The sequence below is a fragment of the Pelobates fuscus genome, chromosome 13 (assembly GCF_036172605.1).
Source record: "Pelobates fuscus isolate aPelFus1 chromosome 13, aPelFus1.pri, whole genome shotgun sequence".
Classification (NCBI taxonomy): domain Eukaryota; kingdom Metazoa; phylum Chordata; class Amphibia; order Anura; family Pelobatidae; genus Pelobates; species Pelobates fuscus.
Window position 1 is genome coordinate 96,633,502 of NC_086329.1, and position 22,906 is coordinate 96,656,407.

Here is a 22,906-nt window from a genome sequence, read left to right on the forward strand (position 1 = left end):
GCCCCTATAGCCACCACTGTAATATAGAATGTGCCCATCCATTGCCGTAAAACCTACTACTACTGTTGTTAATGTATTCAGCACAGTCGAGGTATCATTGTCCTTTTCAAAGTCAGATAGTAATGCATACTGTAACTCTCAACATATATATAGCTGTCATATCTGTTATGTAACATGGAATTTATAGCACAACTAGCATGATACCCTCACTACTTACTAGCAAAGTCTCTACAGAAATACCACGCTATGTAAGGCTACTGAATAGAAAATACCACGCATGTAGTCAGCTGAACTAGCTCGACAACCTACGCCCTCGCTCCTTCGACTACTAAGTTAATCACTCTTGTTAACCTTAACACTTAATGCTAGCCTGACCAGCAAGTACTTGTATTGTTTTATTACCTAATCTTAATGTCAGTATATATCCTGATTTTCAATGTTTTCTGTTGCCTGTTATACTGACATAGCTACAGTTTAACCCTGAACCAAGCATGACACTTATAACAAAAAATGTGCAGATGTAACCTATGTCGATTAATGGCCGGTACCTGCTGTTGTGGCAGTGCCGGCATGTTTGTCATCATTACGCACGCCAAAATAAAGAATTTAAAAAAAAAAAAAAAAACATTTATCAATATAGGCCTCATTTTAATATTTTTGGGGGAAAATATTAATATTTTTGCTAAACTGTCAAAATCAAAAAATATTTTTATATTTTTTGATATATTGATATATATTTTTTTTTACATATGATACTTTTTCATATTGAATATTTTGAAAAAATCATTTTAATTAAGGCCTAAAATCGGCAAGCATTTGTATGTTGGACGGCCTAGAACTGTGAATGAAATCCACACAAACACTTGGGAATTAATATTTTATTTTATGCAGAGAATTTTAAGTATTTTCAGAAAGAATAACTAATGGAGACAACAAGGATTCAGATAATAAAGACGTGGAGGGATTACTCAGTGGGAAAGTACTCCACTTTCATGAACAATGAGAAGTTGATAGCATCACCTGCTTAGTGCTAACATTATAACCATGGCCACTGGGATCAATATGCACAAGATCAGCAGAACTGGCACTTTACAAATTATGAATGTATAAAAACATTTATCTATAAAAAATATAGAGCAATAGAAATATTACAATAATTCCCACTAGGAGAACTCTAGCATCCATACCAGTTGGTACTGGGGTGACCTCACCTCTATCGGTTTTACCCCCTGAGTCTGCTGATTCTTTAATCTCAATAGTTCTTCGTTCACGTAAATGCTGATATTCCTTGACGAAAGTTAAAGCAGCTTTGTGACTATCTTCTACCCTGGTGTTAATGGATCCATGTACATCTATGTCATCAGCTTCTTCAACAGTAGCAGCATCTTCTGTCTGTACACCAGTATAACCAATCCTTTGTACATCTAAACCAATAGTTTCTTCTTCAGCTGGATCGCTGGCTTCCTTTTTAGCTAGATCACCAGTTTCCTTTATAGCCAGATCACCAGCTTCCTGTTTACATTCATCACTGGCTTCCTGTTTACGTTCAACATTGGCTTCCTGTTTACGTTCATCCCCAACTTCCTGTTTAGTTTCATCCTCAGCTTCCAGTTTATGTCCGATACTGGCTTCCTGTTTAGCTTCATCTTCAGTTTCCTGTTTATCTTCATCCCTGGCTTCCTGTTTAGGTTCATCCCCGGCTTCCTGTTTAGGTTCATCACTGACTTCTTGTTTATGTTCATCACTGATTTCCTGTTTAGGTTCATCACTGACTTCTTGCTTACGTTCATCGTCGGCTTCCTGTTTACGTTCATCGCCAGCTTCCTGTTTACATTCATCACTGACTTCCTTTTCAGCTAGATCACCGGCTTCCTGTTTACATTCATCACCGGCTTCCTGTTTATGTTCATCACCAGCTTCCTGTTTACATTCATCACCAGCTTCCTGTTTATGTTCATCACCGGCTTCCTGTTTATGTTTATCACCGGCTTCCTGTTTACATTCATCACCGGCTTCCTGTTTACGTTCATCATTGGCTTCCTGTTTAGGTTCACCACTGGCTTCCTGTTTAGGTTCATCACCAGCTTCCTGTTTACGTTCATCACCGGCTTCCTGTTTAGGTTCACCACCGGCTTCCTGTTTAGGTTCACCACTAGCTTCCTGTTTACGTTCATCATCAGCTTCCTGTTTAGGTTCACCACTGGCTTCCTGTTTAGGTTCACCACTGGCTTCCTGTTTAGGTTCATCACCAGCTTCCTGTTTACGTTCATCACCGACTTCCTTTTCAGCTAGATCACCGGCTTCAGCTTCCCGTTTATGTTCATCACCAGCTTCCTGTTTACATTCATCACCAGCTTCCTGTTTATGTTCATCACCGGCTTCCTGTTTATGTTTATCACCGGCTTCCTGTTTACGTTCATCACCAGCTTCCTTTTTACATTCATCACCGGCTTCCTGTTTACGTTCATCATTGGCTTCCTGTTTAGGTTCACCACCGGCTTCCTGTTTAGGTTCATCACCAGCTTCCTGTTTACGTTCATCACCGGCTTCCTGTTCAGGTTCACCACCGGCTTCCTGTTTAGGTTCACCACCGACTTTCTGTTTAGGTTCACCACTGGCTTCCTGTTTAGGTTCATTACCGGCTTCCCGTTTACATTCATCACCAGCTTCCTGTTTACGTTCATCACCAGCTTCCTGTTTAGGTTCACCACTGACTTGTTTAGGTTCATTATTGAGATTCTGTTTTGCTGGATCAGTGGGTTTAACTTTAGATTGATCTATGGTTTCTTGTTTAGTACGATCCCTTTGCCCTGATTTTTCTTGATCATTGGTTGTGTTAGATTTAACAGCATCTATTTCCAAAACAGGAACATCTGTTCCTGGATCTTCTTCCAAAATACCTATGGCTCTATCTTTAATACCCTTGGCAATCAATGCTGCCTTTAAAGCTACTAGCATCCCATAAATAATTAGCCCTTCACCTCCTTCTGGGAAAGAAGTGACAACAGAGCATTTCTCCATTTTGTCTTCGAAACATTTTATGAATGTGTAATGGTATTTCTTATACTCCAGACAGAGGAATCTCTCAGCAAGTTTAGAGAATTCAGCAATCACGTCTTTCTGACTCTCTTTTATCTGCAAAGAATCCAACTTCTTTCTCCACTCAGGGTCCATCTGTAAAAAATATCAGATAAAATAACTTTATTAAAATCACTTTGTTGTTTGTTTGTTTGTTTTTGCCAATAAGGAACAATGCACGGTCAAACTATAGATTTCATCTGTATATTTTAATATTTTGTAAGCTAGGATATAAAATATACCTGTCTAAGAAAAGAGCACATTTTCCACTATTCTACCAAGTTCCATCGATTATGTTTGGCTTTACATGTTTTCCTTTTAATATATGAATGTTTTTGGATTTTAATCTATTTCCAATATATAACATGGGATTGTGCGATAGTAGCCAGCTTAAGACGCTGCATAGAAAAATTCTTTAGACATTTTCCTTAGATAGACATGCATGAAGATGTGATGAACTGTGTATGCATACAGAAAAAAAAAGAAGAGAAAGGACAACAATAATCACTTAAAGGGGGTCAGACAATTCAGTCTTAGCTCATGTCCACATTTGATTTGCACTAAAAGGCATTGAGCATGTTTACTCTGGCCTGAAAACCCTCTCCCAGAACAATGGGAGGACAATAAGGCAAGAGGGGGAGACTCAGGGCCGGATTAACATAGGGGCTGATGGAGCTGCAGCTCCAGGCCCAGGCCCATGGAATAGGCCCATTTTAAAAAAAAAAAAAAAAAATGAACTTTTTTTTTTTTTTTTTTTTACACACTACTCTTAGGTTTGCCAACTGACTGGTATTTTAAGGCACAGCCTGTAATTGAGGCTGCCTGGCCATCATGGTATTGCAGTAATACCGGCAATACTAATGCAAATATTTTTCTCAGTATAGACGGAGATTACTCTGCAATACCAGCACCGGCCAGTAGGGGTCACTGTGTATGGAGAGAGGCAGGGATGGAAAGGTACAGCATATCCCTGCCTCTCTCTACTCACTGATCCACGGGGGAGCAGCTACACAGCACAGAGAGTTCAGACAGCAGCTCCCAGCCTGCAAAGACAGCCTACAGCTCAGGGAAGTGAGGGATGAGGGGAAAGGCATCAGGGAGACATGGGGACACTGAGACACTAGGGGACACATGGTGACACGAGACACTAGGGCACACTGGGAGACGTGGGGCACTGAGACACTAGGGGACACTGTGAGACATGGGGACACTGGGACACATGGGGACGCTGTAAGACATAGGTAGACACATTGGGACACAGAGACAATAGGGACACAGTGTCTCCATGTCTCCCATATGTCTGTGTCCCCATGTCTCCCAGCCGGTGTCTGTGTCCCCATGTCTCCCAGTGTCCCTATGTCTACCAGCCAGTGTCCCTAGTGTCCCCATGTCTCCCAATATCTGTGTCCCCATGTCACCCAATGTCTACGTCCACATGTCTCTGTGTCCCTAGTGTCTGTGACCCCATTTCTCCCAGTGTCCCCAAATGTCTGTGTCCCCATGTCTCCCAGTGTCCCCATGTCTGTATCCACAAGTGCCCTCATGTCTCCCAGTCTCCCCAAGTGTCTCAGTGCCCCCATGCCTCTCAGTGTCTCTGTGTCCCCATGTCTCTGTGTCTCCTAGTATCCTAGTGACATGGGACACATAGACATGGGGACACTGGGAGAAATGGGGACACAGACACTAGGGGACTGGGCGACATGGGGACACTGACACTGTGATGCATAGGGACACTGATGCCAGGCTGGCCTTCCAATTCTTTGGACAGACATACCCCGTTTTGGGGCATGTTCGACCCTTTTGGCAGTTCTGGTCATGTGATTCACATCAGTGGCATACTCTTTTACCCCGCCCATTGGCTTCCTGCTTCACTGGAAACTGCTGTTGGTATGTGTAATGGATCACCTGGCACCCCGAGTGGGTACCTCCGTTGATGGATGCTCTTAGCGCTTCCTGAGGGCTCCAAGCACTCCAGCCGACACCATAACCACCGTAGACTCCTCCAGAGAGCAAGGCAGGAACAAGCTCTTACAAGAGCTTAGTAGGGATTTAGCAAGGGAGTATGACAAGCATAGCAATCCCTTGTAGCAGATTCCCCCAAAAAGAGACGGCACTCCAAATTGAGGGTGAAGTACAACTGAACTTTTAATCAAACACTCTGCTTTTATGCCCATTCTAAAAACATAGTAACGCCCACAGGGTTTTGCAGAACAACCAATCCATACGTACAATACCCACAGACACTCCCACACAAAATCCTCCCCTCTGCCTGTGATATAATTACTGAACACAATGGGTTAATGTAATTATCACAGGCAGAGAAATACAGTTTTTACACATGTACTATAACTTTAAAAATATACATTCAATCTTCATAAATTACATATTCAAACTCAGCACACTTTAATTATAAACATAGTCAAAATTCAGCCAATTCCATCCAGGGGTTAAAAAGTTAGCTGGAAGTCCTTTTATGACCGACCGCAAGCACATTTTCATGCCCAAAACAGTTCCATAGATTTGGGCTGTGCGGTCGGTCAATTTCACACTGAAAAAATGACTAAGTCCAATTCGAACATGCATTCGTCTCTGCAGCTGAAAATTCAGTGTAGGAGAAGGTAAGGGTCAGCGGTGTTCGTGGAACTGTGTAACCGATTTCAGTTCCATGAATTTGTTTCCACACACCGCTGACCGCATTTGAATGAACAAAAGATGGCGCCGCCACGTGTTCGTTTGTGCGAACGGCGGCCCCCCAGCGGTCAGCAATTTACCTACAGCAGGCTTCCAGCCTGGGAGGTAAATTGCCTGCACACTTCCACTTCTGGGTGGTCTGCCTGTGTGGTACTTGGTTCAGTAAGCCCCATTTACTGAACCAAGTGGGAAAAGGGCACAAACAAAGTATATTAGGGGGACAGGGGACAGAGTCTTAAAGGGGCATTGATCCTTCCCAAAAGTCACAGTATGTCCCCAGATGGTTCTTAAAGGGCGAGCAGCAGCATAATAAAATACAATATGCCCAAATAGTGTATTTAAAGGACCAAATCTCCCAGGGGCCATAGTCAGGCAGGAGGCTGGCAAACAGGCTTCTCCAATGCCCAGTGACGAGGTTGGTTTCGACACAGTATGGATTTACTTGAAAGATGAAAGCATAAATTAGATAAAGAGATTAGCATAAAGTATGTGTTTTCTTATAGCTGCATCCTTTGAGTTTCCCTCAAACACCATTTCCATCAGATACATGATGCTTGGGAGGTATGACTGTTTTAGTGTTTTTCGTTGATAAGATTCTGTAATTAGGCCCATCATAATTGTCAGAACCAGGCCCACTGGGCTCTTAATCCGGCCCTGGGGAGACTGAATATAATGGACACTGAATATACTTCAACTAGCTCACAGTGGAATGTCTTAACTATAAAGAATAACGTTAGAAAAAGTCCTGGTAGGGGTACCCACACGATCTGAGATCAGGCCTCAAGTGGTCGATTCATAACCATAACAAAGTTGACTCTAGGTAAGAGGATAACCTCACAGCTTCTACACATGGCACACAATATATCATTGGTAGCTGAATGAGGGACCGAGGTTGATGCCGGTAATAGGACTGCAAGACATTTTCTGTGTGTTTATTATGCTTTAAAATACTTACTTTCTGAAGCAATGATTGGGAAACTGGCAGCACGTTATATATGTATTAAAGCTTATCTAAATGTGCTCCTTTTAAATAGGATCAAGGTATTTTCAAATATTATAAACCTACCAGCAGGTGATGGGCAAAACCAGGAAGGTGGAAAACAGAGGAGATGTCGTAGGATTCCTTTAAGCTTTGTAGAAACTGTATCTGGAAGGACAAGCAAAACGCAAACAATTCTTGTCATATTGAGAGAGCTAGGGACAAATTAAAGAAGGGATTCCAAAAAAGCTAGCCCTGTGATAGGTCATAGACATCAATCTGCACCCCGACCTCCTATTCTCATCTCTACATCCAGGTGAGGGCTGCATCTCTTGCTAGGACATCTATCCCTCAGCTGCTATTTCATGTCTAGTTACCATCATGTGGCATTACACAGGGCTGAATCTTTAGGGTAGAGGGGTATTTTCCAAGTCCCTATTAGGTTATTATCTTCACCTTGGGCTCCTTCCCTCATTTGGACCCACTGGACTATACTGAAGGCATCTATCAACCTTTCGAGGTGTTACTCTGTTGTTGTGTTGTGGGGGAATAAGATGATCTCATCGACTTTGCCCACCACGGTGGATAACAGAGGAGATCTGTTTCTCACACTTGCATTGACCTCTATCTCAAACCTTCATGGTGGTCCTGTCCACAATATTAATGTTGTTAGAGCCAGCTTCCAGCTAGTAACTGCACCAAAATTATGTATTCTGTTCATCTATAGATCTCACGGTATACCGGCAAATAATATACAAATAATTACTACCATTCACATACCTGCCAATAGAAAACCGAGAGGGTTATAATTATGCCCTGAGAGTTTACTGTTATTACCCAACGTATTCATCTAATTTTAATAACCATGAAAAGATGAAAGACTACAACTCTAAGACACTGCTGGTGGAGCATTAACCACTGAGCTATCTCAGTACAGAACACACTACAGAATTCTAGCTACTGGAATCGCTAAAAGTGTCCCATGTGTTCCCTATTAAGGGTTAATAAATATATAGGGGTGTATATAAAAAATACCCCTCTCTGTCTCATTGGAGATATTTTTGCCAGAAGCTCAAGGAAGCAAGGTGAATGGTTAGAGTTAGGACCCACCTGAGAGGTTTGCCTTGACGTGGCAGGTGGGCTAAACTCTCTCATGGCCATTGGATAAACTAAATAACCTCTATTTGTTTAAATATGCATAGGGATTTGGGAAGAGCACAGGTAACTTTTTTATTTGCCGTTTAATTGCATCCAATCCCCTGCTGATATGCCCCCATTAAGGGACCAGGACTAGGCTAACTGTGGTACGTTACCCCGAGAGCCAACTCACAATTATTGGTTGAAACTATGTAATGTTAAACAGGATAATTTTCTTTGTTTATTTACTGCCACATATTTCACAATCTGCCACACTCTCCCAGACACACTTATTTTAAAGGGACACTATAGTCACCTGAACAACTTTGGCTTAATGAAGCAGTTTTGGTGTATAGAACATGCCCCTGCAGCCTCACTGCTCAATCCTCTGCCATTTAGGAGTTAAATCCCTTTGTTTATGAACCCTAGTCACACCTCCCTGCATGTGACTTGCACAGCCTTCCATAAACACTTCCTGTAAAGAGAGCCCTATTTAGGCTTTCTTTATTGCAAGTTCTGTTTAATTAATTAAGATTTTCTTATCCCCTGCTATGTTAATAGCTTGCTAGACCCTACAAGAGCCTCCTGTCTGTGATTAAAGTTCAATTTAGAGATTGAGATACAATTATTTAATGTAAATTACATCTGTTTGAAAGTGAAACCAGTTTTTGTTTTCATGCAGGCTCTGCCAATCATAGCCAGGGGAGGTGTGGCTAGGGCTGCATAAACAGAAACAAAGTGATTTAACTCCTAAATGGCAGTGAAATGAGCAGTGAAATTGCAGGGGAATGATCTTTACACTAAAACTGCTTTATTTAGCTAAAGTAATTTAGGTGACTATAGTGTTCCTTTAAGAGTGTCTGAGAGAGTCTGCCAGAGTGTGACCCTGTATCACCCTCCATTATCTGATTTAACTATCAGGGAAGATAAGAGACCTGTTCAATAAGCATAGTAGCCATCATATAATCACATCATATTATTTAGTAGACATAATAAGAGATTGAAAGAGTTAACATCAGTTATTATTACCTATGTACCTACTTACCTCCCAGCCTGTGCCAGACATGGAATAAAGCCTATGGCACAGTCCAAATGTGAACTGTACCCCAGAATCTGATTCACTTACACCACCAGATGCCTACAGGATAATTAGAGATTTTTTATCCAGTTTAGTTAACAAAAGCCAAAATATTTTCAATAAAAGTTAAAATGTAGCTCTTTAGTGTCAGTTCTTCTAAATGTAGATATACATAACCACAGTGTAAATTTTAACATAGATACAAGTTGTTACCCAGATTACATATTCAGGAATATCCCAATAGGGGAATTGATCAGATTACAGAGAATCTGCTCATATCGTAATACTTTTAAAACCCAGTCTAATGATTTAGTAAAATCGTTCCATCAAATACAATATTCTAACAAATTAATCTTTATTTTAAAAGACCCTTTGTTTTGCAAGCATGTGTGAGTTTGGGATTCCGATAAATATTAAAGTCTCTGAGCAGGATATATCTAGGGTTAAAATGAATAACGTGTTTTGTACTTACCCAGTCATCTGGAGATGGGTTCCTGAAAAGAACAAAAACATTTTTCCCCTGGAACGGTACGGTCAACAGCCCAGCCTGTACATCAAATTCTTTTACCATCTGTTCAAACTGGAAAAATAAAACAAAGGTAAGAACCTAGCCACCAAGCAGTAATAGCAAGATCGCCATAAATGTGCATGTGAAGGATTACTAGTAAGAGAATGTGACACCCAAACTTGCAGATCGTCAATACATAAAGGGAATCAACACAGTAAAGGAGGAGACTATATTTAAAAGAAGAAAAACTACCACAACAAGAGGACATAGTCTTAAATTAGAGGGGCAAAGGTTTAAAAATAATATCCGGAAGTATTACTTTACTGAGAGGGTAGTGGATGCATGGAATAGCCTTCCAGCTGAAGTGGTAGAGGTTAACACAGTAAAGGAGTTTAAGCATGCGTGGGATAGGCATAAGGCTATCCTAGATATAAGATAAGGCCAGGGACTAATGAAAGTATTTTGAAATATTGGGCAGACTAGATGGGCCGAATGGTTCTTATCTGCCGTCACATTCTATGTTTCTATGTCCATTCAGGCTGGAGGCAAAGCTCCCTCCTGATCGGTGGGTAGTGGTACAATGAAAAATACTCAATGTTTTCTCATTCTTTTTGTTTTGCAAATGAACGAAAACTTTTCTCTCCTGGTACGTTATGGTCAACAGCTTAGCATCTACATCAAATTCTTCTACCACCTGTTCAAACTAAGAAAACTCATGAAATGAAGAAATCTCACCATGAAAAAAAAAATAATAGCCAGATCACCAGAGAATCGCTACTCCCACATTTGCAGATAGATATAATTTACCATCCAGACAGGAGGGAAACTTCACCCAAAGCTCATCCTTTAGTTTCTTACCTGCTCTTTATAATTGGAGATGTCTGAGATTTTTATTTTTTCTGATATATCTCCAGTATTCTTCAAACGGTTTATAAACATTGCCTCTTTGGCTGCCAACAGGACCAAAAGGACACCAAGCACCATCGTCCGTGTAGGGTTATTCAGACCACAGCAAGTGTTAGCTACTGTAATGTTCAAGTGATGCTTGAGTTTTTCTGAGAATTTCTGGATTTCATCTTTGTCTGAGGAGCTGAAGAACTGTGAGGCCAAACTACAGATTTCTTGAACTTTTCCTTTCTTAGGTTTATATTTCGTTCCATCAAAAAATGAATTAAGAAGAACCGAAGGGTGAGATACCTGATTGGTGACAGAATCATTGAATTAATGATATCCAGATCTCAGGTCAGTTAGTCAGACACTCAAGTTATAACAGAATAAGGCAACCAGTTGGATATCGGTGGCAAATCAAACGTGCGTGACTTAACTGAGCTATTTGTTGCCTAGAATTTATTAAAAACAACACACACAAGTGTGAGATTGCACATCACTACAATAAAGAACCAAAATGGTCACTTGGCAAACTGGGCAAATGCTTAGTGGGCTGTGAAGGATATGGGCAAGGGACAAGAGAGGAGATTAAAGGAGATGATGATGACACAACATGCTCCCTTACTGGGTCTATGTCCTCCTACTGGATCTACGTCCTCTGATTGAAATGCCCGGGATGATTTTTTTCCACAGTTCGGGTCTGCTACGAAGGTTATAACTTTAAGCAACCTGATAATGACACTCTCACATTGGTGAAATCGTGCTTTACTTTATTAATGGATTAATTATGCCATCATTAAAACTGACAGTTTTTTTTATCTCCTTAAATGTAATACCATTGTCTGTGTGTCACTGAGACCACAAACTACACAGTAACATTCTGTGAACTGTAAGGATATACCCTCCCAATGGTTGGTCCACACATTCAGTTCCTAATGAAGTTTTGTTCTTTTAAATGAAGCTGAGAAATGTATGCTATAGAAAGCAGCAGTATATAGAGGTCTTTGCACCTACCAGAGTTTGGTAAAAGCCAATTAGGTTAAAGCATGAGTTCAATTTGTGGATTTCCTGTGGACTGAGCAGTAGACGCACCTATGAAATAGGAAATAAGGTTAGTTCTGTACAACCTCCGGAACTCTTTCTCAATGACCAACAACTGACCTCACTGATATATCCCCACATATAAAACTCGTCATGCCTTGCTTGCACATCACACAACAGATGTGTGTAATACATGTGAACATGTAAGGCTTGTGAGAACATGTGCATTCTTGTGTAAATGCATGTGAGAGTTAATATATCTGTGCATTGCTTGTGTAATGAACAGTTCTAATGTGTATGATGTGTTTGTAAGCTTATTGAGTGTGATACATGGGTATAATATAATGTATGTTATGTATGATATGTTGTGATCGCCTTAGTTGAGGGTTCATCAAGGTGGTCCTTGAGTAACTGGTATCACTCTGCGCAAGTGACGATGAGTTACTCTAGGTATCAGAGTAATCACATCATGGAGGATACAAGTTGGGGTGAGCTAACAGAGGAGGCAAGGTACCAATTTAAAAAAAAAAAAAGTGGAGTCACAAGCTTTTCCCACCTGCGCAAAATTTACAACTCTCAATATTTCCTACCTGTTAAGGTTCAGGTAAGGCAGCCCATTGCTGGTATGGATTGTTATGACTAGAAGGAAGTCCCTAATTTTTGCCTTAGCTTTACCTCAGTAGTGGCCGGGCTGTAGGAAGCCACGGACCCTCAGTCAGTGTTAAACTGCTTGTAAATGTTTTAATACATGGAGGTACAATGCCAGGGGACTCCAGGCACTATAACTAATTCAATGAGATGACATGCCTAGAGCAGTGGTTCCCAAACCAGTCCTCATGGCCAACCAACAATCCATAATTTATGTATTTCCATTTTTATTCCATGGCGATTATTTATGAAGATACGGAAAAAAACCTGGACTGTTGGTGGATCTTGAGGACTGGTTTGGAAAACACTGGCGTAGAGGGTCCCTTTAATGTTAGAGTATTTGTAATGGTTGCTCCATGTTTAGTTTAGATGGATGGATTGCCAGAGTCAAGGTTTCTATATGTTTCAACTGATACAGAGGTAAACGAATTAAACGTTAAACTTGATGACAATGAATTTATGCTACTGGGATAGAGAAATAAAGTTAGAAAGGGGGATTGGAGAGAGATGAGAAATGTACGAAAGCAGTCAGGAAAGGGATGAAGGGAACAGAAGAAAAGATGAAGAAATTAGGGTAGGAGAGGAGAAAACAAACAGGGACTGAAAGGTGTGTGAGAGATATTGTGAATCGAGGAAAACAAGCCAATAGAAGACTGGATGAGAGATTAGAAATGGAATAAACAGAAAGAAATTCACAAATTTCACTATTAATTCTTATGGATATAGTCACTCTCAGCGTACTGTGTACTCACCTCTTCCACTCCACTCACACCACACACTTTACTGGACATTCCATACTGGAATCCTCTGCTGTCGGCACTATGCTGGCTGGTATCTAAATTCTACACAAATCAAACAGAAACATGGGGTTAGTGAGATTCAATCCAGCCATTTTATTATTTTATTTTACCTTGGTCAGCTCCTGGAAGCTATTCTCTAAGACTGTTAAAACTGCATCAGAACCTCTATATAACCACAGGTATTTTCCACTGAGATAAAGGTATGACCTGGCTATCTCTATGCTTTATGGGGGACAATCAATACTCTGCAAATAACATTGAAAATTACCAACAACTTGTGTTAAAGGAACACCACAAGCACCATACAATGTACTACAGTGGTTATGGTGCCAGGAGTGCCATGGTCTGTCAAGCAATGGTAACTTTCTCCAGTGAGAGCTGGAAGCTCCTGTATGGAGTTTCTGTTAATTCTCCTGAGACGAAACCTGTGACGGTAGTCACCATCACTGGGAGCATAAAATGGACACATTAATTAGATCCCTAAATGACGCCTATGTTTAAGTCACCCTGTACCAATTGGGGGTGCAGGGTGTTTGTAATGCAATTGTTTTGTTTTAGAATATTAGTGTGCTCTCCTGTCTTGCTAATGCTTGCAATCAACTAGGTGGATTTGGCTGTGGAGCTGTTGGTTGCAAGGATCTAGCAACAGCTATATGCACTACCTGAATAGCAAGGATCTAGCAACAGCTATATGCAGGGAGAGGAGACAATCGGTCCCTCTCCCCCAACCCCAGTTGGAGTTATTGGGAGTAGAGAAAACCGGTCTCTCTCCTGCAGGGAGAGGAGACAACCGGTACCTCCCCATAACTCCAGTTGGAGTTATTGGGAGTAGAGACAACCAATCTCTCTCCTCAGCAGCAGTGTATCCTGCAGGGAGAGGAGACAATCGGTCCCTCTCCCCAACAGCAGCTAGCATCACTGGGAGTGGAGATAATCGGTCTCCCTCCCAGCGGCAGTGCTGAGTACCTGGAGACACGAGGGATGATGGCCGGTAAAACCCTGGCAAAGTGGACCTACCCGGGCAAAGCATGGTACAGAAGGCTACCAGGTCAGCTATTTGTTTTTGGGTGGGCTTCTCTACTAACTCAGGTACAGACCTGCAGCAGGTCTGGTACCTGGTTTGTCTTCCCTTGGGGGGGGGGGGGAGGGAGAGATGTGTGGCAAAGATACCTCTGCCACGTGTTCCTGGAGGGGCCTGCTGGCTAGCCTCCTGCCCAAAGACTATGGGCCATGTAAAAAGACTTGTTGAAAGTTGACTTCCATGGAAAATCCGAATCGCTGAACCGATCTGGCAGGGCGTTGTCCCAGGGACACTGCCAGACCAGCTAAAACTAGCTGCTTTGTCCCTCCTCAATCTCCCATCAGTCCTTGCTATTGTCTGATCCCACCCTTCCTTGTACTATAGTGCTCTATGTACCCTATTGTATTTAAATGAGGCTGTTGGGGGTTTAAATGTGTGTATTAATTGTAAGTGGTTGCCTGGATTAAACAGTCTACTTCCAACATTACGCTTCGGCTCATGTGTGGGGGGAATAGCTTTACTTGCTATACCTGCTATACTCTCTGGAGGCGAGGTCTACCCACTGGGAGCTGGATCCAGGACTTGGGTCCAGGCTGGGCGAGACGGCGAGACCTCAGCCAAGCTGCGGCGGCTAGGGGCTGGAAGTGCTTATGGTGTCCCGGTGCAGTGTTTATGGTACTCGGTGATTACTAGTAAGCGTGAATTGGCAGAGGTACCCAGTCGGGGTACCAGGTGGTCTGCCACAGTATTTTTATTGAATTGTCACCATAAGTTATATGTAAGGAGCATTTGGGCCAGTCCCAAGAAAAAAATAAGTTTTGTATGTTGGTTCCTTTTGTAACTTGTGTCTTGTGTGGATTTTTAGGGATCCCAGTGTTCTAGCATCACTGGTCTAAGAGAACATATGCATTGTCGTGCCTCACCAGTTGGGTTTGGCTGGAATCAGGTTTTGGTTGAAGGTGAGAAGCGCTGTTTCGAGAGGTTACAATGCGAAGTTTGTATTGTTTGTTCTTATTCCTGTTTGGAAAATTCAAAGTAATTTCTTCCTTCTTCACCGATCCATCTTCCTCAACCACCAAAAGCTCCGCTTTAGAAGCCATCTGTGGACAGTTGGAAGTGGGGACAATTCATAAATAGATCATTCAGTAACTTGTTTTATTTTATTTTTTTTTACAAATCAGCATTTATCATTGACCATTTAAATTTCAATAAATGTATTGTAGTTGTATTTTGCATTCAAAATAACATACATGTTAATAGATAGATATGTATCTATTACTTAAGAAATTTACCAAATTGGCAAGTTCTTCACTCCCATTGACTGCCGAATCCCGTAGGGAACCTGGTCCTGGTTATAGCCTAACCTTTGGAATGTCCTATTATTTTGTCTGCACAACTAAAAGTAAATGTTTGTCTGCTGAATACGGTGTATGGCTGTCTCCCCAAGCTTACTATGCCGACCCGATCTAACCTTATTTTTTGCAGTACCATGTCCTTGGTCTGCTCTGGTGTCCACTACGGGATTCATAAGGGAGCAGCAAACTGTATTTTTCGTAGGCTAGCAAAACCCTAGTGCTGGCCCTTGCATTATGCCATCAGCTGATGTTAAACTACCTGGATACATTTGTTAAAATAAAATGCACTTTGCCCATAAAATGGACAGGACAAAGCATCGGCATAGCTAACAGGACAAAGCGTCAGCATTACCCTTATAAAGTGAAAGGGACACTGGCAGGGACCTCTGGCCAGACACACCATAAGGAACAGCCAAATCCTGCTTACTGATATATTGATAGATGATTATTTTTTTTTCTCAAAAAAACAAAACATTGATTATATCTGTATACAACTCTTTTTGGTGTTTATTAAAGGACAAATTATCAAATTTTCACTTCTAATTTCTTTTAAAAGTTTTAAAAAGATTTTTATTTTATTTTTTTAAATACATTTTCACTATATGTGACTGTGCAGCCATGTCGGATCACATTCTAATGTTATCTAACCAACTGCTGCAGGAGATGTTTAGATAACAGTGGAATCTGACCCAACATAAATGCTCGGACAGATTAAAAGGAGATTGACTGCTTACAATTGGGGGGAGGGCAGGGGATTTCTGGCACCATAAACAGCTACAGCTAGGGTTGCACCCTGGCCGGTATCTTACCGATATTTGAGGCCACCTGGCCAATGCCGGTATTGCAGTAATACCGGCAATACAAATGCTGGTATTTTCTCAGTATGAACTAAGATTAGTCTGCAATACCAGCACCGGCCAGTAGGGGTCACTGTGTGTGGAGAGAGGCAGGGATAGGAAGTTACAGCATATCCCTCCCTGCCTCTCTCTACTACTCACTGATCCGTGGGGGAGCAGCTCTGCACAGAATCCGGCCAGCAGCTCAGGTAAGTGTGGGATGGGGGAAGACAAATGGAAGGCAGTGGCGGATCCAGAGCCTGATCTCGGGAGGGGCACTTGTAGATTATTTAAAAAAAATAATCCTGGCACAATAACCACTACAGCTCAGTGTAGTAGTTATGGTGCCAGTAGTGCCAGGATCCCACCCCAGAGTAAGTAGTCATACCGTTTAAGAACAGTTTGACAACTTACCTGGGGTCTGCTGGGATATAGGGCATAGGAGAAGTGGTGTGTGTTAGGGGTGAAGTGTGTGTGAAAGGTGCAGTGTGTGTGTGAGCGGTGAAGTGAGTGTGAGTGCGTAAGGGTGACAGTGTGTGTATAGGGGTACTGTATGTATGTGTGGGGCACTGTGTGTATGGGGGGGTCGTGTGTGTGTTTGGGGCAATGTGTGTATGGGGGCAGCAGTGTGTGTAGGGCACTGTGTGCATGGGTGTGCAGTGTGCGGGGCAGTATGTGTATGGGGCAGTGTTTGTGGGACAGTGTTGTATGGGGACAGTGTTTGTGGGGCAGTGTGTGTATGGGGGCAGTGTTTGTATGTGGGGGCAGTGTGTGTATGGGGTCAGTGTGTGTATGGGGCAGTGTGTATGGGGGGAGGGGAGGAGGGAAGGGGGGCTTTTTTAATAAAAAAAACAAAAAATGTATTTAATAAAATATATTTATGCCCCCCCTCATGGGGGGGGGGGGGGGGGCGGAGGAGGGAAGGGAGGCTTTTTAATAAAAAAAAAAAAAAACACAAAATGTATTTAATGAAATATATTTATGTCCCCCCCTCCCTTCTTACCTTTATTGAGGAGGAGGGGGGACATTTCTGGATCCCTGGTGGTCCAAGTGGGGAATCCCCGGTGGTCCAGTGGTTCCAGTGAACTCTAGCCCGCGCTCCAGGGCTAGAGTTCACTCTCGCGAGATTTGGAGCGTTGCCGTGGTAACCGCAGCAACGCTCCAAATCTCGCGAGAGGAGGACCCGGAGGAGCTGCTGGTAACAGCTCCCGGGTCCTCTCTCCCTCCCTCCCCTGCCGGCTGTCAGCACAGTGCCTGCGGACCGGGGAGGGAGATCACTGATCACTCTCCCCGATCCGCAGGCACATTGCGGGGCTGGCGCTTGGGCAATGCCAGCCCTGCACTAGCCGGCAGGGGGGAATCTCGGGGGGGGCAATTGCCCCGTTGCCCCCTCCCCTTGGATCCGCCAATGATGGAAGGGGGACACTGAGACACTCGGGGAAACATGGAGACAATGGGGCACTCAGACATGGGGACACTGGGGGATCCTGGGAGACACAGAGACAAAGGGACACTAGGGGGGACAGAGACACATGGGGACACTGGGGTACACAGACACTGGGGGATCCTGGGAGACACAGAGACAATTTACATATTGTGATGTCACACATGCATAATAAATTAAGCAAATTAGTATGGCTGGTATTTTTTTCCAAAAACGGTGGCAACCCTAGCTACAGCATTCTGTAATGATTATGGTGCTTGCAGTATTCCTTTAACCCCTTCCTGTCGTTCGGGCACGCTATGGTGTTTTCCAAAAGAAGGGCTTTAAGACCATGTGGGCCGTTACTGCAGCCGAAATACTTACACTGCACGCCGGATCCGATGACAACAAAGGCAGTCCTCCTGCTGCCAACCCCACCGGCCTGCATCATGTGACTGCTTCATATCACATGACTTGGATCGACCCGATAGCATGATTGCCTGCAGGGGTGCTGCCTGGGTTATTAGATAGATCGCACCACTTATAGTGAGAATCTTATGAATGCAGGCCCCTAGGGAAATCCGGCCTTATACTGTTTGAATACTTTTCGTAAAATACACTACATGAGTTTTCTGCATTCTAAATAATTAAGGCCACATGTGGTGGTTGAAGAAGCTCTTAGATACTGAATGGGAAGTTTCACCTAATTATGTTAAAATAATAAATAAATGCACACTTAGAATTAAATTATATATATGATGTCTAATGCTGCAAGTTCTTGGAATAACCTTCTTGGAACTTGGAAGTGTTGCACGGAGCTTTGTGGTGAAAGTCCAACAACAAAAGGAAGGACTGATAACGCTAACGTGCTATTACTTTGCTGTCAGCCATCTTGTTTCTATCACCCATTTTATGGAAAATATAACCAATGGAGTAAAAACTGTAATTTCTAGTCTATTTTAAAAAATACTTAATTTTCTTTTTTCTGAACTATTTCGTAACAGTGGTTTTTCCTATATCGCAGGATTAGCCAAACAGAGAGGCATTGCTTAGTTCAAAGGTCCAGAATAAACCCAAAGGGGTTAAAGCTCTAAACTTACTTGTTCAGTTGTAGCTTTCTGTGCAAAGGCACATGTCCAGGAGATAATTTGTATCTTTTAACAGTAGTGTAAACTTAAATTGCAAGAACAATGACCATATTAGGAGATTTCCTGTTTCCCCATGTATAAAAATTCTTCTTGTTATTACCATGTTAGACTTTGCTTACTAAGGTCTGAACCTGGTAGTTATTCGATTGTTACGCTAAATATATATATATATATATATATATATATATATATATAATGTTATTCTAAGTGTATATTTATTTTATTTGAGGGACCTGCCTGACAACCCAGGCAGAAATACCAGAGAATTTCATTGGCAATCCCTATATTTGACCCTGTAACTTTCCAAAACACCATGAAACCTGCACATAGGGGTGTACTGTTGTACTCATGGGACATCACAGCATACTAATATCTTTGTTTTGTTTTTTTAGATTTTATTCATATTAAATTTTGTTCCATATATAAATAGTTGAAGTAAAACGAAAGCCCCATTTCTCCTGAACAAAATGATATATAATAATAAGTGTGGGTGCACTCACTATGAAAGAGGTGGGGGCGTGGCCTGGACGCGAAGCTAAGCGGACGAAAGTCAAAGCTGCTCCCGCTCCAATTGCTGAACCGGCCGAGAAAAAAGCCACAAATCGACTCCAAAACCCGGCAAATGGGACACCAACGGAATGCCACTGGCGAGGGCTACACGTTGATGCCAAACACCGGGCACCGACATCTACAAAGACGGAGACGCGGCTCTGGGGCCCGTCCACAATGCCTTCCCGGGCTGAAGACCACATGGAGTCAGACTCCACGGCACCGACCACATCGTCGGAGGCTCACACGCCGCTGGCGGCGGCAGAACATCCGAGCCCCACATGGCGCCCGAATTAGGGAAGACCCGGCCTCCTCGAGCAACCGAGTCTGTGGATCACAGGTGACGGCCTTCACGGGAGCCTGGGGCTGGCAGACGATGACCGCAGGCCCGCACCAAGTCCCATCACTATGGAACCTACAAATTGCCGGGGCCATCTTCCCCACCTCTCGGACACGCACGGCGGTTCTGCCCAACAACGGTATAGGCTGATGCAGCCTCACTAACGGACAGCTACACCACCACCACACCTGACTAGGAACTGTCCAGTTGTCGACGACGTTACCATCTTCTCTTACCTTAACCTGTTGAACGTTCTATTTTGTGAGGCTACTATAGTTGAGCACAGTTAGTCGTATATGCACATGTTGTGTGTCTTTTCAGCTCAATACTTTAAACAAAGAAAATGCATAGTTTGCTATATGATAAAATTTACCTGCCTCAGGCTGCGTAACACTTATCGTGTATCGTGATACTAGATGATGATCATACAGCTATGTTTTTACGTTCCAATCCGCAGAATGCATACTAATTCCCTGGCAAACGCTAAGCACAGTTAAAAATGCTATGGTATCGCACACATGTTGCGAGCAAAGGTTATATGAATCTGTAGAAGTTTCACCTACTTCAGTAACCCCAGCGATGGCCCAATTGGCATGACCCTACCTAAAGCATGCTTACCCTGAAGCAGCCCTGCATAGGAAACAATGTAATGTTATATTCGTTCCTTTTACCTACTTTTGCATGTTGGGTTCTATATGCGATGACTATTAACCTGTTCCTTTCCTAACTATGACTTCTCGCTGCATTATATACAAACTGGCTCCTATAGCACTGTAAGACATGCTGATGCCTTAGGAATACATCGGGGTAGCCGAACTAGCATTGTTAAGCAACAATTATTCTTGTTCTTATAATCATTATATTAACCAAGCTTGTATTATTATGTTTACATGACGCCTACAAAAAAACAAAAATGTTGGCAGTCTTTCTTAGGGATGTATTGTATACCATCTTGCCGTCAATTACTCATGTTACCCCACAGTACCCCCTCTTTATATTCTGTACCCCATAACGCACATGCCATAATAAAAGAAAGATTTACAACACTATGAAAGAGGTAAATTATGGTTTATTAGAAATACAGCGCAAATTCTATTTTTTGCTTTGGCCAGAACTTGCACAATTTTCGCCGTCCTTAAAGGTACACTATAGTCACCAAAACAACCTTAACTTAATGAAGCAGTTTTGGTGTGTAGATCAGCGGTTCCCAAACTGTGTGCCTGTGTGACATGCACACAAGGACGCTGAAGATATTTTCCTGGTGCTATAATCAAATGATCATAGGAGAGGAAACTGTGCCTCACTCTCCCCTGCCGACTCTGCAGGTCCGGAGGGGAGATCAGAGATCTCCCTCACCGGCCCGCTAGCAGTGTAGTGCTGCAGCCGGCAGGGGAGGGAGGGAGGGAGGGAGGGAGAGAGGACTTAGGGGAACTCTAACTTGCAGCTCCGCCGGGTTCTCCTCTCACAAGCTCTATGCGTTGTCGCGGTTACCACAGTAACGCCCTGAATCTCGCGACAGTGAACTTTAGTCTCAGGAGCTGCTAGAGTTTACTCTCACCACTAGGACCACCAGGGATTAGTACTGTCCCCCCTCCCAGGCAAAGGTAAGCACGCAGGGGGGTATGAAAATAATTATTTTTAATTAAATATTTTTTTTTATATATTTATGAATTTGCTCTTCTACTCCCACAGATACACAATAACTCCCCCCCATACACACACTGTACCCCCTTAGGCACAAACTGCCCCACATACACACACTACATCCTTCACAAACACAACGCACCCCTATACACGCATATGCTGCACACACTGCACCCCTCACACACACACCTGCCCCTATTCCCTACTACAGCCCCATATCACGGCAGATCACAGGTAAGTTGTCAAACTGTTTAAGAACAGTTCGACTACTTACTCTGGGAGGTCACTACTGGCACCATAACCACTACAAAGTGCTGTAGTGGTTATTGTGCCTGGATCGTTTCTTTTAATAATCTACCAGTGCCCCATCCCAAGATTAGGTTCTGGATCTGCGCTTGAACGGCAAACATTTCTGTTGAACAGGGGCCCAGTATATGCCGCTGCGCTGTACATATATACAACCTAGAAAATTGTTTTGACTTGGGGCGCCTTGGAAAAATGTTGAAATATTAAGGGCACCTTGAACCGAAAAAGTTTGGGAACCACTGGTATAGATCGTGCTCTGCAGGCTCACTGCTCAATTCTCTGCCATTTAGGAGTTAAATCACTTTTGTTTATGCAGCCCTAGCCACACCTCCCCTGGTTGCGACTGACACAGCCTTCATGAAAGTCTTTATAACTTAGCATCAAACATTTTCTATAACAAATTAACCTCGCAAAACTATTCTGAACACTTAGAAAAAAAAAGGTCAGAGGGATTTGGGTTTATAAAAGCAGGATACTTTGAAGACTAATCTACATAAGTAATACAGTTAATATATAGAGACAAAATCTGAGATCGGTACTAAAATGGAAGTAGAAATCTATTAAATTATAAAATATCTAAACATGTCAGAGCTAACATAAAGATTGTTGTTGCCAACAGACTAAAAAAAATAGCAGAATAGTAGAGATTTGTTCTTCCTACTGATTGGATACGATCTCTCTATTCAGTTAATATCATCACACAATACTACACCCTATTTACCTTTGCATCTTGCACACATTAACGGGGGTCACATAGCAGGCACGAAAGTTAACGGACTCCCCAAAGAATGGAAGAGATGCTTTTTGATTAGAATAAATGGTTTTGCAAACACTTTCTGTTTAGGTATCGGTTAATGGAAATGTATTTGCACAAGAAAATCAAACACCGCTTGGACAAAACATTTACCCACGTACATACTGGCACTGCTACTCATTACAAATAACTTATTCATTACATACAAATACCCCAGAATGCTTACAGTTTGCTGCAGCTGTGGTCGACGTTCGACTCAAAAATAAACTGAAAGAAAACTTTAACCTCCAGCAAAAAATTACTTTTGGTTTCACTTCAGATTAGCCACATCCACCTTATAAACTGTCTCTTATGTGAACAGCCTGCCTGTGCCTGCCAACATTGCTGTATGAGGCATCGTCCCAATATTCAAAGGGATTGGGCAATTCTATGGCAGAAATATTTGACATTTCAATAAGCCATCACCACAATATGTGTTGGATCTCCATATACTCAGTTGTTCACTGAAGTGTGGATTGCTTAAAATTCAAAGTGAGTTTCACGTTTTAGGACAAGCAGGCCACCAGAATTGGAGATTTCTTTCCGATTTGGTGATTTTGGCCTATAACTTGAAACTAGCTTTGAATAAAAATGTAATTATTTGACAATTCACACTTTACAGAATAGACGTGTTGGGGTAAAG

At 42.5% G+C, this 22,906-nt stretch overlaps 1 protein-coding gene across 1 annotated transcript; it reads right to left on the reverse strand.

Moving 5' to 3' along the window:
- Positions 1–849: 849 nt before the first annotated feature.
- Positions 850–22,495, reverse strand: LOC134582655 (titin homolog). The gene is made up of 10 exons (XM_063439309.1): positions 22,451–22,495; positions 14,793–14,969; positions 12,801–12,890; positions 11,374–11,451; positions 10,330–10,668; positions 9,436–9,543; positions 8,931–9,023; positions 6,836–6,916; positions 1,552–3,174; positions 850–1,512 (listed from the first exon to the last, which is right to left on the reverse strand). The coding sequence occupies exons 2-10, from the start codon at positions 14,967–14,969 to the stop codon at positions 1,117–1,119; spliced, it is 2,985 nt and encodes a 994-aa protein (XP_063295379.1). The 5' UTR covers positions 22,451–22,495; the 3' UTR covers positions 850–1,116.
- Between the last annotated feature and the right edge of the window lie 411 nt (positions 22,496–22,906).